Source organism: Podarcis bocagei (assembly GCF_964188305.1).
Source record: "Podarcis bocagei genome assembly, chromosome: 10".
Taxonomy (NCBI): domain Eukaryota; kingdom Metazoa; phylum Chordata; class Lepidosauria; order Squamata; family Lacertidae; genus Podarcis; species Podarcis bocagei.
The window spans coordinates 34,215,826-34,233,758 of record NC_138135.1 but is presented as its reverse complement, the minus strand read 5'-3'; the positions used below and the strand labels follow the sequence as shown (position 1 = coordinate 34,233,758).

At 42.1% G+C, this 17,933-nt stretch overlaps 1 protein-coding gene and 1 long non-coding RNA gene across 3 annotated transcripts in view; one reads left to right on the top strand and one right to left on the bottom strand.

The window, feature by feature from the left end:
- Window positions 1-9,001: 9,001 nt before the first annotated feature.
- On the bottom strand, window positions 9,002-15,945 carry RBX1 (ring-box 1; the record flags this gene model as incomplete). Of its 2 annotated transcripts, XM_081209616.1 has the most annotated exons (5): window positions 15,771-15,939; window positions 14,443-14,521; window positions 12,829-12,899; window positions 10,494-10,579; window positions 9,002-9,179 (listed from the first exon to the last, which is right to left on the bottom strand). In XM_081209616.1, the coding sequence occupies exons 1-5, from the start codon at window positions 15,846-15,848 to the stop codon at window positions 9,167-9,169; spliced, it is 327 nt and encodes a 108-aa protein (XP_081065742.1). In that variant the 5' UTR covers window positions 15,849-15,939. The 2 variants fall into 2 exon arrangements, with proteins under 2 accessions (XP_081065742.1, XP_081065743.1); XM_081209617.1 differs by lacking the exon at window positions 9,002-9,179 and having other exon boundaries at window positions 10,490-10,579; window positions 15,771-15,945.
- Window positions 15,946-16,644: 699 nt separating this feature from the next.
- Window positions 16,645-17,933, top strand: part of LOC308595456 — a 4,645-nt gene continuing 3,356 nt past the window's right edge. The window contains exon 1 of the long non-coding RNA XR_014012034.1: window positions 16,645-16,945. This is a non-coding gene — a long non-coding RNA (uncharacterized lncRNA). The remainder of the gene's footprint in view (window positions 16,946-17,933) is intronic.

The following is a 17,933-nucleotide window of genomic DNA, read 5'->3' as shown; positions in this document are numbered from 1 at the left end:
GGCGGGCGGGCGGGTTTGCATTTCCCCCTCCATAGGCAGCTCCCGATCCTCCGGGATTGTGCGAGTAAAAGGCTTCCACTACAGAGGAGGCAACTTTCCGGGCGGACTGGCTGCGCTCTCTCTCGTGCTCGCATTTCGGAGTAACCTGGTTTGTTTTGTGACGGGAGGGCCAGCCCCCTCTGCTCGTTTATGCCTCCGCAATAAGCAGCCCCTTTCAGAAAACGGCCCAGTAGCAGAGAGGTCGTCGTCCTTTTATCCATTATGTGCTCTCGTTTTCTGAGCCTTTCCACTTTCGCGTCCGCCGTGGCGTCACTTTGCTTCTGCCCCGTTGCAAGGGAATGTGCAAGAGAGAGGTTCGCTGACCTTTGACAAAACATCCCAAGATACTTGGTTAAGAGAGGGCAAGCTTTGTGCAAAAACTTAAAATCGGGAAATGGAAAAAGCAAATGCTAGCGTGTAGCATTTGGAAGGAAGCATTTGGTAGGGCTCCTTTAAGAAATCGACTAGCTTTCTCTCTCCCCCCCCCCCTTTCTTTCTTTTTATGTAATCACTGAAGGCCAGGGCGAGGCTTCGTCAGCCAGTGAATCAGAAAGCTCGCTTCAGACCGTGCTCGCCCAGCTTTCTTATCTACATTAATGTACACCCACAAAGTGCTGCATGCATGTGCCATGACCGGGAGCCCTGGCTTTCAGAGACTATTCTGGCCAAACTGGGGGAGCAGATGTGATTGTTATTCAGTCAAGGCCTCCTCCCCCCCTTCTTCCTGAAAGGCATGAAGGAAAAGGATAATGCAGTTTACCATTTGCGACGATAGCCAATCAGGTTAGAGGCAATTTTACTCTCAGCCAGTGGAACAACTGGTGATGGCTGTCTCGGCCAATCAGATTCATTCCTGAAGCTCCACTTCAACTCCCATAGGGAGCTGGTTAATTGCAGGTTAGTGGATGCCAAGATCTGTTCCTTTTCGCCTAGTGTTTCTTCTCTCTGGCAATCGAGAAACATCACCTCCTGCCTCAGCCATGGCTTCTTGTTTGTCAAGAAGAGATTAACCTGGAAATAAATAGAAGGCAAGCTCGCATTCATTTAATTCTGGCCTTCTAGAGCTCAAGAGCAAAATTCTCCAGCCTTTCTGAGAGGGGGAAAAGCGTCACAATCTAGGGCTTGTATACATAGAGTATACATAGAGTAGTGTAGTCGGATAAGAGTCCGATAAAAGATTACATATATATCATTTGTTTAATGGCATTAAAATAGGTTTCTAGACACTACCTATATCAAGTTATGTAGGATTATTGTACACAGAAGTAGATGATTACATGCAACCTGTCCAGAAAATAATTTTCAATGCACGCTTTGCAAATTTTGCTCTTCAAGAACTACTGAGCTTGTCCACATCAGAGCAAAATATCAATTTGCGCCTGCTTGTCTCCCCATTAATGTGCAGGTGTCCCTGTGACATCTTCCTTTTCCCAGTATTGGCCTGGACCTTACCTTCTTTTAAATGTGGGGGTTTTCATCTGGCAGCTTCACACTTTCCAAGAATTTCCACCTTTCCACTTTCCACCTCACATTTAAAGGTGAAAAGGTCCAGGGCAACACAGTGATGGGAAGGATGCCATATGAACAGGCCTACATTATTGGGGAGACAGGCAGGTGGGAATTCACATTTTGCTCCAGTGTTGACAAACCTACTATGGAAGCAACCCTCACCCTCCAAACAGTGAACTGAGTAGCTGAGAACTATTCCTAATTTGAAAGGGAAAAAGGACAGTATTCTGTTTCCACATTCCCCAATATAACTAAGTTACCAAAACCAAATTAAAACAAAAATAGAGCATTGGCTGGACCACCTTATGTAGATGAAAAAAATAATGACTCCCAGACCCACTGTCATTAAGAGCCTTTTAAAGGACCTGATTCTTTCTAACATGGCACAGCCAGTACTGAAAACCCACCACTGCAGTCAGCTGAGTATCCTAGCCCATGGTTGCTTAGTTATCTGCATTATAGTACTACAAAACAATATTTTACAGTCATTGATTCTTGTGTGGCAAAGAGTGGTGTCTTTACTTTGTGGTGAGACTTCCTGCTATTCCTGGCTTCCTGCTAACATTGAATATGGTAGATATTTCCTCAATTGATAGTTTTATTTGTTAAGTTTCTTACCTGCCCTTGTAACGTCCCAGGTTGGGTTATAGCAAGACAATTGTACAATTAAAAACAGATAAGTAAAAACAGCTCACATACAATTATAAAAACAAAACAATTCTATTCAAAAGCAGTACAATACAGTATAGATTAACACAGAAGGGATAGATCCTACAAAAATACATTAATTGCCAGATGCCATTGTAAATAGGCTAGAATCTTAATTTCCCAGCACTCTTAAGAAACTACAGTTCCCAAGATTCTCCATGACAGCTATGAGTGCTTCAAGTGTATTGTGTGGTTGTGACCTAAGTTAAGGAATGGCTTGCTTTCTCTGCTTTTCTCTGTTCCCCTCTCCCTTCAATCCTTTTTCTGCAAAGGATATTTATATGTGAGCTAGGGAGAGTTCATTAAAAAATAAACAAAGCCATGCTATTATTAAACATTACATGCATATTTGGAAACCAATGCATATAGCATCATTGTGAGCATGTTAGCTTTTAAGCCTGTAGGAGCAGAATAAATAATCTCCTTTTGTAAAGAAACACCCGGAAAGTGGTAAAACTCTGCAGCAGTGCATGGAGGGATAGGCAGAATGAAGATATTCAGTTTGTGGTAAAAAAGAGTCTGTAACGTGGAATGGAGCAACAGAAATCATGGAATGATTTGCTGCATTTCTGTACACATTTATGTACACATTTAAAATACAAACAACCTTCCCCATATCTGGTCATCTGTATTCACCCTAAGAATACAGACTGCAGGACCATCTACTGAAATTGAATGTTGGAAAATTCAAGACAGAAACAATAAAGTACTTCTTCACACAGCACATAGTTAAACTCTGGCATTTGATCGCACAAGTGGTAGTGATGACCACCGATTTGGATGGCTTTAAAAGAGGAATAGATAAATCCATGGCAGTTAACGCTCTGAGTGGCTGCTGGCCACAATGACTATGTTTGACCCCCACTGTCAGAGGCAGCATGCTTTTGAGTACTTTGAGCTTTTGAGATTGTGGACAATTGGTAAGAACTTTAACACCAATACAAATATGCCAAATTGGAATTAGCAAATCTTGCACTTTGGAATGTGGTCTGAATGAATTGTGGGAGTAGCTTACCACAGAAAATAATTGTTTCTCATTACATGTTCATTTGCATTATTGATCTTGCTATACCTATTAAACACCTAGAGACCACTAGATAAGAATGTTTTATATTCTGGCTGACTGGATCTTGCTTTCATTTGAATTAGTGAGAGGCAAACTCCCTGGGCTAATTTCCTAACTTGATTCAGGTAACTGAGCTATTTTTCTTAAAAGTCAGATAATAGCTCAGTTGTTTCAAGCCCAATTCCAAACGTTTTAAAAACCTGTTGCACTTTCAGTTACATCAGTGGGAGCGCTAGGGGGTCTGAATTCTCATGAGATTCTCCCTGCTGCCACTGCAGCAGCTGGGGAGGAGGCAGTTATACGGTAAGTTCTTCTCTGGGTCAGATTACAGTCCAAGCTGGACAAAAACTATGGGGCTGTAACACTCACCTGAGACTGGAGGCAAGCATTATGAATTGTCAAGGTTTGTATTCGGAACTAGGGAGCTGAGGACCACAACAACATCAGTAATTCAAATGGATTATGTATTCAGTTGTGATCTACATAATACTGTGATACACATGCAGACATTTCTTGCATTGTTTGGACATTTTAGCATTGCATGTAGAACAAAAAGCAAACAAAGTAAATCTTTCTATTCTATGTATATCTATTCCCTTAACAACACAATCCTATGCATGTTTACTCAAAAGTTGTCCCATTCCGCTTAATGGTACCTACTTCCCCATCATTCAGCCCGGACACTGAGGTCCACCTCTGAGGGTCTTCTGGCGGTTCCCTCATTGTGAGAAGTGAAGTTACAGGGAACCAGACAGAGGGCCTTCTTGGTGGTGGAGCCTTCCCTGTGGAACGCCCTCCCATCAGATGTCAAGGAAATAAAGAACTACACAACTTTTAGAAAACATCTGAAGGCAGCCCTGTATTGGGAAGTTTTTAATCAGTGACACTTTATTATGTTTTTATATTCTGCTGGAAGTAGCCCAGAGTGGCTGGGGCAATCCAGCCAGTTGGGTGGGGTATTATTATTATTATTATTATTATTATTATTATTATACAGGACTGCAGCATTAGTGACATTTCACTAATCTACTGAAGAAGGCTCTGCCCCATATGAGCTTAGACAACAGGAATATTTTGAGGGTGGCAGAACTACCAAAAGAACCCCCTCTGCTGATCTTAACAACCAAGGAGGTTTGTGTAATAGAAATGGGCTAAAGACCTTTCAGTCCCTTCTACCATGTGCCAGTCTGGGTAGCCTAGTCATGCCAAAAGTTATCAAGTAGACTTCCACCAGATCCTTTATGCTCCCCCTTTAACTCTGGATAGGAGTATTTTCTGGGGGTCAAAGGCAAACACTTACAACAGTAAGCCGTGATAGCATCCAGCTTATTTGTCTCTCCCCAGCAATCAAAATACAGTGGTACCTCAGTTTACGAACCTAATCGGTTCCGGAAGTCCGTTCTTAAACCGAAACCATTCTTAAACCAAAGTGTGCTTTCCCTAATGAGACCTCCCACCACTGGTGCCCTTCCACCATTCAGCATCCATTCCTAGACCGAGGTAAAGTTTGCAAACCGGCCACTGCTTCTGGTTTTGCGGAGTTTGTAAACCGAATCGTTCGTAAACAGGGCTGTTCTTAAACCAAGGTACCACTGTAGCTGGCTTTTGTCTGTCTAACCCTAGGCAAACTATGGCTTGCTACAAAGGATCAGAAGTTACTAACTGTTGTGTACAAGAGAAGTGAGAAAGATGGCATAAACAAGCCTGAAGTTCAGAACCCTTCTTGTTTCGTATTGTAAGAGCATGGTTTGACATTATGTTTGAATGACCCATATAACTACCATCTTCAGCCCAACAAGGAATCTGGAAATATGGAGTACATCGTCATCAGTACTTGCCATGATACCCAGCTCTATTTCGCCTTTTCATAGATCTGGCTGAAGCAGTGACACCTCTGAACAGGTGCCTGGAATCATTGAAGGAACAGATGGTCTGAAATAAACGTAAAGTCAGTCCAGATTATGCTGTTAGACAAGAAACCCCAGTACAGGTTAGCTGGAGAATATCTTGTTTGGGTAGGATTGTACTCTTCCAGAAGAATACGTTTTGGGGCACTTCTGGGCAGTGTTGCTTATACAGCCCCAAATAGCTGTGGCATTTGTTGCCTTAATATTTGTTTGGTTCATTACATATGCTCACTATTGCAACGTGAGGATGTAGCCACTGTAATTCATACCTTGGTGACATCCAGATTAACTGATGCACTCTGTGTGACCACCCTTGAAGCATGTAGACTTCTTTTACCTTAAAATACTGCCAGCCTACACTTTTTTGACTGGAAGAAGTCAGCAGGAACATATTCTGTCAATTTGTACCATAACTGAATTGACTACAACACAGTTCAACTCAAAAGTGTGATTTCTGACCTTTAAAGCTCTACATGGTCAGGGACTGAAAATGGCTCAGGAATTTATTCTCCAGCTGCTCCTGCAATTTACAAGAGAGGGCCTATTCAGTGTATTCTTTCTGAATGCTAGATTAGTATCCACTCAGAACAAGAACTAATAAATAGTTGCCCCAAGAATACCATCACCCCTCATCAGTTTCCTTTTTTTCCTTTTTCTAGCTTTCGAGGCCTATTTGGTAAAAAATGCTGTCTTATGCTGACTGGTTTTCCATAGCTCAGTGATAAGGGCACCTACCTAGCATGGAGAAAGTCCCAGCTACAGTCCCTAGCATCTTCTGGTAGGGCTGGGAATGTTCTATCTGAAACTCAGGAGAGACACTGCCAGTCAGTGTGACCAGCGCTGCGCTGGACCAATGGGCTGGCTTAGTATAAGGCAGCATCCTAAGACAATCCTCTGCTGCTTGTATTGATTTTAATTGGTTATCCATGCCATGTTTATTATTTTTTATATTGGAATTTTATATTGTACACCACTTTGTGAACTAATAATAAAAAGCAGCATATAAACGTGAGTGAATACTGTTACTTTACTGTTTGTTTTTTAAATGCTTAATTTTCATTCACACCCAGTTGTTCATCTCAAATTGTAATTTGGGGAATAGAAGGGAAGAAAATAAAAAAGGGCAAGACAGTAACACTCCACAACTCCGGCATGTGAATCAATGACAGATAATCTCTTTGTACAAAGCAACCGGTATGACAGGTTGTGTCACTTAGTAGCTCTACGTGTTTTTATTTCCCCCCTCTTCTCTTTCCTTATCCGAGTTCCATTCATAAGAGTTCATTTGTATTGTATTTGCAACCTATTTTCATTATTCAATTCATGCAGCGCGTATGCTTAGCACTGCTTTCTAACATTGTGACAGAATGAATATGTAAATTTGTTTTTCAGGGTTGAATTTAAGATCAGATATGCAATTGTTCAAGGAAAGTTAAGACCATTTAAATCTCTGCTCAGTGGATGATTCATAGTTCACTGTGACTTACAGGAACAACCAGTAAAATTGCATGCAACCTATCAGGCTGAAGATGGAGACAGTCAAAGGCCTTGGAACCGGGCCATTGCCAGTGGGTAGGGGAAGAAAGTACTGCACAGAGCAGGCACCTGAAGAACAGGAAGTGTAGGAAAGACAGGCTTTTGTCCCTTCTTGATTAATCAGCCTGCAGTGAACCTAAAACCATTTTCCTTCTGGACTTGATATTCTTATGTACTAAATAACACCAGTATTGGTATGCATATTCATAAATATAGCTTGATGCCCACTACTGAAATTCCCAAGTGTTAACTTGAAAGTCCCTTAGAATCAAACCTTATTAAGCACCTCTGTGTATCTGCATGTTCCTCTAGTTTTTTGTATATATGGTTACAAATATATTGGATGGCCACTAGCCATGGATGTTTTACTTGATATTCCTGCAGTGGAGGGGGTGGAACTAGATGACCCTCAGGGTCCTTTTCAACTCCTATGATTCTCTGATTCTAAGTGTAACTTGTATGCTTGTATCACAACCTTTCATTATAGAACAGCAAACTGTTTTACCTGCAGGGGGATATTTGAACACCTCTCAGTGAAAAGTATTGTGCATAACCCTGCAGCATCTATTATAGACTGGCCACCTCTGGCAATATTTTAAAAAAATTAACAGTGTGACCACAATAAAAGTATTTTTCAAAAGGTGCACCTCTCCGTATTGTTATGGAGCTAAGGGATTAAACTGTTTGCCTTCAGTACTGTTTGCCTTTCAGCTTGGAATCAAACTCCACTAACTAGAAATTTGTTTGTGACAAAATACAGCCGTAGTAGTAGAGGTACGGTCTCCAGTCTGTCAACATGCTCAGAAGAATAGGACCATGGGATCTCACCTAGTAGCTCCTTAAGCTTTTCGAAATCAGCCTTCTTAAAGAATGCATGTCCGACTACACTCAGCTTTCCCTTGCCTCTGTATCATGAAACCCAGTAATTCCACTTTGTTGATCAGTTCCTTCCTGCTGGTGAGGACCAGGTGCAAGATAGATGAACCCTTTGTTGCTTCTTCCATCTTATGGGAAAGGAAATTGTCAGCGGGGCAATGCAGGAATTTGTTTGACCTTGCATTCTTGTCAGTTTGAGTTCCAACAGATAGCAGGGTTGTTGAAGTCTCCCACGACTACTGTAGGTCTCCTTTTTGAATGTTTGGCAATCAGCTATAGGAAGGCATCATCCAAGTCTTCAGGCCTGTATGGAGGTCTATAGCAGACATCCAAAGTAAGGTCACTGTTATTTCCCCCTCCTACAATTTTTACCCATATAATCCTTTGCTCCAGCTGCTGACTGACAAGAGTCCAGCACAGATTTCTGGCCTAAATTTTGAAGTGGAATTCCAGACAATTTATCTGAAATACTATGGGACTGTGCTCATGTGGTAACTGTATTAAGACTGTTAAAACTGCAGAGAGTCTCCTTTGGTGGAGATGAGCTTCTAGTCTTTCCTTATCAGCTGAGTCAAAACAGCTGCTCTCTCCCAGCATCTGTCATCCAATTAAAATATATGGTTTTTAAGCCCACGTAAAAGTAAAATGAAAACAGATAAAACAGATATGCTCCTTGCCTTTATGTTGCAATTAACATTGACAGCTGAGCCAACTGACTTTAAAACTATTCAAAATAAAAGCAAATGAAAGCAGACCATAGAGCTCAAGGGCAAGCTGCCTTACTTGTTGTCATCTTCAACTGGAAGTTGAAGTAATGAAATATCCCTGCTAATGTGGGGTTGAAAAATGCTAGAGAAAACTTTTATTTCTGTGCTAAAGAGTGTTATGTCCCTGCCACTGTTAAATAATCAATAAAAAGGCACAAGAAAAACCAATGTTCACGCAGCTTTAAAGTGAAATTTCTTTCTGGGTTCAAAAGTTCAGATAACTTTCTTAATTAGAACAGTCCACCTCTGGAAGTATATGCAGTCATTTTTGGCTGAAGCAAAAGCAGCGCCAGTGCTTCAAAATGATATATAGCTATGCTTTTTTGAAAATAATAAAACATTTGTATAACATAGTGACATTCCCAACCTTTTTTGGTTAAGTCTTCTTCAGGGGCACTTCTCAAGACAATTTCTCAATAAAGGCAACTACTTTTGAAGAGAATGTCCCAAACAAATTTTTTACCAAAATGCACTGCAAATTTTACTATCTTATAAAGGTACATGTATGTGTAAATTCAAAAAAATCAAAACATGAAAGTAACTATGATAACTTTCTTAGTTTGACTTTGTAAACTCAAGGAATAACATTATCAGACAGGAGACAAACATGTTTATTACTATTCACAATAACTATTTTAAGGTGAAAACAAAAAGCAAGGTAAGTGTCTATTAAGTTACACAGACTTCATCAACCTGCTTGCAAGACGAAAGGCTTATCTGAAGACAGAACAATAAACGTGGTGGTCTTCTCTCTCCTACTAGTGCCCATACCTAGAAAGAAATTTATTCTCGTTTTAGAACTCAGCAGCAGTTATCAGTACATAATCAGCTTTTAAATACACTCTGAAGTTGGCTAGCTGTAGGATCTATGGAACACTATCTGCAAATCTGGAGACCATCAGGTCTAGATAACATGTCAGAGATGTGCCAATTCCACCTTTAAGTTCACTTAATCTGTACAGGCTGGTTATTCTGCTATTAAAAAGATGGTGATCAGATTTAAAAAGCAATGAATCAGTAGGAAACAGACATCATACCCCTATCACATCTGGTAATTGTCTATTGCAACTGACCCAACATATAATCAGGGTGTGTGTGTGTGTGTGTGTGTGTGTGTGTGTGTGTGTGTGTGTACACACACAGGGCATATCTCAGAATTTAAATGTGTGGCAGACCTACACAAATCCTCTAGCATATGGTTAGGGAACCTCTGGTCTTCCATATATTGCTGGACTACAACTTCCATCATCCTTGACCATTAGTCATACTGGTTGGAGCTGATGGGAATTGGAGTACAACTGCTAGAGGGCCATAGGTTTGCCACCACAGCTCTACTAAGCAAATACTCTTTACTCCAGAACTATATTTACCTGCCACTTTTGCAGAGTGAAGAGATGATTCAGTCTTATTAATTCATATCTCAAAGTACTTAGGGGACAATGTTTAATAGGGGAAGCCTACCTTAGTATTTGTGTAATGCAAAAAATAATAATTAACTATAACATAGACAAAGTGGACAATTTCCTGATATTACACAAATTCCACATGCTTCTTACTACAAGCAGTGAGCTTGCACATGTCACCTAATATAACATGCTTATGGCCAGAAATAGTAATAGGTCCAGCTAACCTAGTCAGAACTTTAAGACAGAGACCAGTAATCTAATGCTGCTCTTTGGTTCTTTATAGCAAATCAATGCTCAACATGCCAAGTTTTCCATTAAAATATACTTGATCAACAACAATGTGTCTTAAAAAAAGGGAACACTGAACAGATCCCTTGGTAGAAGGGAAGCTCAATTTAAATGGATTTGAAAACCCAAACTACTCATGCAGTGAGATGTAAACTATGCTTTCACTCAATGCCACTTTTCTCTGCTGTCTAAAGGGATATTAAGAACTATGCTAACTTGCACTTGTTCATCTATATCTTTGTAAGGCAGATGCAGTGGTGGGAGGTAGAAGTTCCTGTTTCAGATTCAAGGTGAGCTGTAACTACATTGAGAATGTCTGTTTTGAATTAAGGGGTATAGCATGGATGTTTAACTCTACTCCCCTTGCTAACAAAAGGCATAAGATACTTACTTCTGGAATTCCCATTCTCGGTTGTCTAATGGACACACCTGCCGAGTCTTAAGCCAACGAGAGATACAATGGAAGTGGAAAGCATGCTGAAAAAAGAAAGCCCAAATTACTCAAACAGCATGCTGCAACCTGGGTGCACTGCAATTTAGTAAGTTATATTAGGAAATGATGAGATAACAGGAGAGAAGAGAAGACAGTCAACATCCAGAATTGTAGAATGTGAAACAGTTTCTGTGAGCACAACTATATAAATAACCAGAGGAATTTATAAATGATAACTAGTCACAAAGGAAAATACTAAATTGGTTTTCTGTACAAGCTTGTGCTTGCTGAACACAACAGAATTTTGGGCTACCTTAAAAAAGCTTTAAAACAACAACAAAGAATGACTTTAAAAAAGATGGGAAACAAAGGGGCTGAGAAAGGCTTTCACAGTGAAAACAGACAAAATGTAACCTACATTACATCTACCCTTCTCTCCTCATAGTCATAAGTTTTTCTTCCGTCATACGAATCTACTTACTTTTAATTCTATTCTTTTTATGTTTTACCACCGCTTTTCTGTAAGCTAGAGTAGATATTTCAGCATATGTATGGGAACACGCACAAACAGAACCTTCTTTGCAGTTTTCAATGCTTCAGGTTTCACAGTCAACAAGGCAAGCTGCTTTTAAAACAGAGTATCTGCTTTCCTCATAACTGAAACAGCAGCAGTGAAAATGATAAAGAAAGCAGTATCTGAGCATCTGGTTCCCTTATGTACTCTTTAAGAGTTGCTTTGGAGATTATGGCCTTGCAAAAAACTTTGAAGTTCTTAAAAAAATTGCAATGTATGTACATAATTTGGGCTTCTTCCATGTGAAATTTATAACAAGTAGGGCCCCATAATAAAATGTCTTGTGCGTGTGCGTGGAAGAGGGTGAAAAAAATCAAAAACTAGCATCAAAGGACAAGATTCCCTGCTCTAACTTCATATACAATATAAATAATTTTAAAGTGCAACCAGTCTGCATATAAGTCAAAAGAGCATAAGGCTTCTTCATGCAAATAAGTGGTCTGATAACACTTAAACAGACTGGCCATTGCTGAAAGCTGGTAGATAAAAGGCTTTTCCTCTGGGAATTCAAACCAGTGCAGCTTCATCTCTGACCTGCAATAGTAACAGTAGATTACATTGCAGAGCTTTGGAAAGCTACCCTATTTAAGCACAGCCTTCTGATCTGCAGTAGAGGTATGATACAGCAGGGCCACTGAATACTATATTCAGTCTATCCTGTAATGTGAGGATATTGTGGGGGTAAAACTATATGTGCAATAGGAGTCCCATATGACTGGGTACCATTGCAGGTTTGCTGGAAGTCACTGAACTGTAGCATTCAATGTGAATTACACTTCAGAGCCATTATAAACCACTTTCCCCTGTCTACAGGTTATCCCAGTCAGTAACATGAGCACAATGAACTACATTGACTTTGCATTTTTAAAAATGTTTCATACTAAAAAAGAACTGAGTTATAAAAAGCAGGAACTCTTTGCTGTTAACTTTTGCATTTTTGAGGTGGTGGTGGAGTAGACACACTTGTGCCCAATCCCGGTTCCTTTAAAATCTTGGCTTTCACCATTTATTTCTATTGGCAGCTTTCATTTCCATACACTGGGACATCTGTGAACCAGGAAATTACCTATCCAGGCAATGACTGTTCTCATCACCCTTCTTATATCTGTCCCTTACTCCCTCCTCCTTTCCAGCGACTCTATTCTATTCTTCCTCTGACATAGTTTTCTGTTGTTTTCAGCCATAATCCCATGCCCATTGAGCATGCCCAGTCCTCAATGGACTATACTGGTTCCTTCTTCTAAATATTTCCAGTACTTCTGCAAACCTCATGGTTCTTCTGTACTGAGTTGGCTGATACTTTCCTCTTATGTATGGGTGCTGCCAATTTGTCTATATAAGTGTGGGAACTTGTTCCTGAAAATTAAAAATACAATCTAAGTGGATCAAGTAAGCCATTATGTATTTTGTGATGATTGATCAATTTGCAGGTCATAATTGCTTGAGAAGCAATGCCAATTACCTTCCTGCAAAGACAGTTAAGGAGGACAGGGTGCATGTGCCCTCTTCATTCTTATATTCTTATTTTCCTTCTATCCCTAACTACTGTTTCACATCTCAGCCTTGTATTTCATTTGACCCTTGTTTTCTCAAAGTCTCCATGACTTTGATACCATAAACTTTACTTCTTGATGAAATATACTTCTAGGTAGTTTCCTAGACTGATATGAAAGTAGAATAGAGTCAGCCTTTGTTATAGTTGAATAATAGAATCCTTACATTGCAGACACCCCATGCAACAGTGCATTCTTCGGAGGTAGCTGATGCTTGGTTAGCTTGACATTCTATGCCTGTGAGAACAAGATTTATGCACATGAATTAACATGATTCATAGCAAGTGACTCTAGTAGATGAAAAACAATGTAAGTTGTTGGTCAAATGTGGGTATTTTAGAATATCAGAAAGGAGGCAGCATTGACAAGGGAAGTTCAGTATCACATTTTTTATTCATTCAAATATTTCTAGGCTACCTTTCAAGACTGAAGCCTTTCCAAGGAGGCACACATTAATATTCAGTTTCATCAGTGAATATTGAAAACATACAATCCAATCCAAATTACAACAGAACATTCAATGTACATAAGAGAAACTCTTGAATTTCCATCTTTGTTATATCATGACAGAAATGGCTGCAGCATGACAAATTTATAAAAGTATGCAGCAAGTGATATAAGTTTTCCCACTGTCCGCCACAGTGGGGTGAACAGATTCCCTTCCTCCACAACTGCTGGGACTGGAATGGGCTTGTGAGCTCAGCACAGGTTGGGGAATAAAGTTGTCCTCCACTAGGCTACTGTGAGCTCTCACCCTCACTAGCTGTGATGGGTCTAAAATGACATTCTTGAGTTGAGCATTATTGGAGGCACAGGGTTGTATCCAGTATTAGTCATATGCAGCATGAGCCCACTGGAGTGAATAGACACACCTCACAAATCAGCATCCGTGTTGGGTTGCTTCTCAAGTTTATGGGAAATGTTTAGTCTGATACAGAGAGGATTCTCCAGGGGTTGGCAAACTAAGGTCCATTAGGGGTCGTTTAACCGGCCCATGGACCCCCGCTGCCCGCTCAGTCGGATCCCGTGCGCCGCACTAAGCGGGGAGCAGAGCGGGGACCACCTTCCGCGACGCTGGCCAGCTTTCCATTGGCTGCAGAAAGCTCCTGCAGCCAATGGAAAGCTGCGCACGCCTCCTTCGTGCCAGAAGGAGCGCCGGAAATAGTGTTTGCGCATGCGCGCGTGTGCACTCTGGCCCACCGCAGCGTCTGTAGGACCGTGAACCGGCCCAAGCCACAAAAACTTTGCCGACCCCTGTCCTAGACACAGAAGCCACTTGTTATCAAATCAAGCACTGTAGTATACAAAGACCATTCAAACAGGTGAAGAGCTTGATTTAAAATTTAATAATTTATTTATAGGAATTTCTATACTACTCAACAGTTAACATACAAGAATGATATTTCTATAAGATCTAAGGGGCTAAATTAATTTTATAACCGTATTTTCTTTTCTGAAGTCATGGTTTTTGCCACTACATAAGGAAGTTCAGTTCAGTGAGGGTCTGGGGATAAAGAAGAGAGTTCTGAAGCCTATGACACCATAATAAATAGGGTTCCTAGGACGAAACAAGTACAACTAGTTTAAATTTACATTGCAGATGTGGTTGTAATTGTAATTGCTGCCCTAACTCCATCTCTGTAACCTAACATCACAATTCATCAAGAGTCACTGGGGCAGCTGCAAAGTTATTTCCGTCATCACTTCCCTTCACTTTGCCATGAACCTGCCCATACATAGTTATACTGCTTACCTCCTACCTCTATCTACAGGTACTTACACAGATCCATAATATGGTTTCTGCAAATGGCACAGTTGTCAACCACGATGTCCCAAGCCCAGAGTGCAACTGCATTCCACTAGAAGAATAAAAGACATTTATCTGAAATGCATACCAACAATTTTTGAATGAAATGACTTTCTCCATTCCTTGCAATCATTCCTCCTGATTCAAATATTAACTTTTCATCCGTAGAATTAGCAATAGAATTATTCAACCCCAGTACCAATGCACATTTACAGCCTACCAAGAAGCTCATCACATAGACAGACCAGTTTGCTTAAGAGAGATGGCTTTGAACTTCATCCAATGCTGTAGTGAAGTTTTCTATGCACAGACTTTTAAAAAATAATCACTTTATGCACCTGAATTGTAAAGAGGAAATATCATGGCCTAGTTTACAGCCTGTTATTTTCATAGAATGCAAGTAAAACAAAGCAAGTACCCAAGCATGTCAGAGAATCACTATCAATGGCCTGCAAGGGTCGAGTATTGACAGTGATTATCTTTCTTGTACCTGGGCCACAAGTGAAAGGCTATCAAGACATGAAAAAGAACACTATAGTTCAACCTATAGTATTAACAATTTTTAGGAAAATCACTAGGATTTTTTTTTGTGCTGTAATCCCTACAACTGAGACAGGGTTTCCCTCCTGAATAGTACTTTCACATATATAACTGCAGATCTCAAAACTGGGTGAAGTGACAGCAAGCCAGACTTCATAATGACAAGTTTAACTTGCTCCTGCCACTTTTATGAACCAGTAGTGTTATAATTACCTTTTTAATTACACTAACTAGTTCTAAAGAGATTAGGAAGTAGCTAACTATTCAATGGCCTGAACTATAACTGAGTTATAGAAGAGCCAGCTTCCTGACGCTTTCATCACTTCCTCCATGACTCTGGTAACTTCAAAATAAAGATGCGTATCCCGCCATACCCCGCTCCCCACAAGGCTGACTTTCTCCACTACATGTAGCTCAAGTCAAAGAGAACAGAAGTGTCAGTAACGACAACTCCCTCTCAAATGGGACTTGCGAGTAGAGTTCACGGAAACTAGGCCTCCCTGTGCCACCAGGTGATAATAACAACCCACCTGTTTACTGCCTGCGCTCCCTTTCTTCTGTTACAAACCCTCTTTCGGCCCTTGTGCCAAAGACGACCCTCGTCGCTCGCAGGGCCTCCCTCACACGCCTTCCCCCCATACAGTACGTTAAAACGAAAGGAGAGAAACCGGTCTCGGGCGAGAATGAGGCCTAGCCGCTGCCACCAATACTCTCTCCGTTGGCGCGGCCCCGAGTCCCGGCGGCCGTCACAGCCCTCTCACCTTCTTTACTTCAAAGCGCTTCTTGCCGGCACCACTATTGGTCCCACTCGGTGTGTCCACATCCATCGCAGCAGCCATTTTGGATAAGCCAATCCCGGCAGAATGCTATCAGCGCGCCTGCGCGGGACTTGGGAACGAAGCCGCGCGGCATTTTCTCCTCTGCGTTGCGTTGTTTTGGCTTTTTTTAACCCTGCCTCCCTCCGTGGCCGCCTCCCTCCTCCTCCTCCTCCCTCCTTCCTACAAACAGGTGTGTGTGTGTGTGCGCGGGAGAGAGAGGAGGGGCCTGGTCACGTGCCGCCCGTCTCTCTTAAAGGCGCTCGCCAGGGCGGAGCCCGTTATGCAGGGCCTGGCGTCGTCTTCGCCTTCGCTCATCGCCGAGTTGCCCAACCCAAGGGCGGGGGGAGGAGGAGGAGATGAGGGGAAGGGCCCAAGCGCAGGCTCGCTTAAAGGGATACCCGCAAATTACTCAATGTCAGCTCCTCAGGAGCGGAGAGGGCCCCCAAAACCGACGTGAATTCGGCGCCAAGGCCGAGTGAGGGGAGCTGAGAGTCTCTGGCCTCTGAAAAATCACATTAATCGGTTCTCGCCCCGTGAGGGGGTTTCTGCGCTGCCTCCCCCCGGGCGCCCCGCTCTCCCCTCCCGGCGCTGCCCATCCATCCGCCCGCTCTACTGCCGCGCAGCCCTAATTAGGATGACTAATCCTTGCTAAACCAGTGGCGTAGCTGATCTCTCGAGAATCCATTATTAGCCTCCGGCATTGTGTACAGCGCCACCCCCACAACACTCCCCCCCCCAACCCCAGCGCTTTTGTCTTTAGCAGGGAGATGCAGCTCGAGTCCCCCCGCGCGACTCGGGGCTGCGACGGATCCAGCCGCGTTCGAAAGCCCTCGAGCAGCAGATCTGCTCGAAAGGAAGCCCCCCTTTAGGCGAGCGGTGGTGGTTCCAAGTAGCTCCGCGCTTGAGAGCAGAAGAAGCATGCACACAGATGTGTCCTTGGCATGTTTATACTTGTAAGCAAAGACCCGCGGAGCTCCAGGGGTCTTGCGTCTGAACCATCGTCGTTTCTGCACAGTCTATCCAGGCAAAGCGTTAACGCTGAATGAAGTCCTGAAATGGCTTGGCTGTGAGGGCACCACGGGCAGCTTCTCCCCGCAGGAATATCTGCGCAAGCTAGGGTAACTTCAAAGAAGTTGCACCAGGGCATTATAAGTCACTTCTTATACTCCATATGCGCCTTCCTTCTTTTGATATCTGGGGGAGCAATAGGTGAGGTCCCCTAGGCCCCTGGCAACAACCCATGAGGAAAAGAGAGACTGAGTGCAAGAAAACGCCACCATCGCACTTAACACTGATGCTCCAAGTGCTACAATAAGATGTACACTTACTTGAAATTGAGTGCCATTGAAGTGAGTGGGATTTCTCCTGGTAAATATAAATACAATTGGCCTGCATGGTTAATCTTATTTGTTCCTGCACTAGCAGTGTCCACAAGAGCGTATATGCAGCTTAACTGAGACTTTTTCAAATCCTGGAACCAGACTAATCAGGTTGGCAAAAAATGTACATTCTTCCCAGTGGACACTAACAGGACCACAATACAGTGGTACCTTGGGTTACATACGCTTCAGGTTACATAGGTTACAGACTCATCACCCAGAAATAGTGCTTCAGGTTAAGAATTTTGCTTCAGGATGAGAACAGAAATTGTGCTCCGGTGGCACGGCGGCAGCAGGAGGCCCCATTAGCTAAAGTGGTGCTTCAGGTTAAGAACAGTTTCAGGTTAAGTACGGACCTCCGGAATGAATTAAGTACTTAACCTGAAGTACCACTGTACTAGAAATAAAGAAAACATTTAAGAATATTGTTTAAGACTCATATTCTCTTTTCCAACTCTTTTCTTTGTAAATTGCAAGCTGTTTAGTGTACAGTATAAACGCGTTGAGAATTTTGAATTCTAACTTGTAGTCATAGCTTGGATCCTGAATGCCTTGCGAGTCAAACGTTTTGGCTCCTGAACGCCGCAGACCCAGAAATGAATGTTCTGGTTTGCGAACGTTCTTTGGAACCCGAATGTCCGGCACAGCTTCTGATTGGTTGCAGGAGCTTCTTGCAGCCAATCAGAAACCACGCCTTGGTTTCCGAACGTTTTGGAAGTCGAACAGA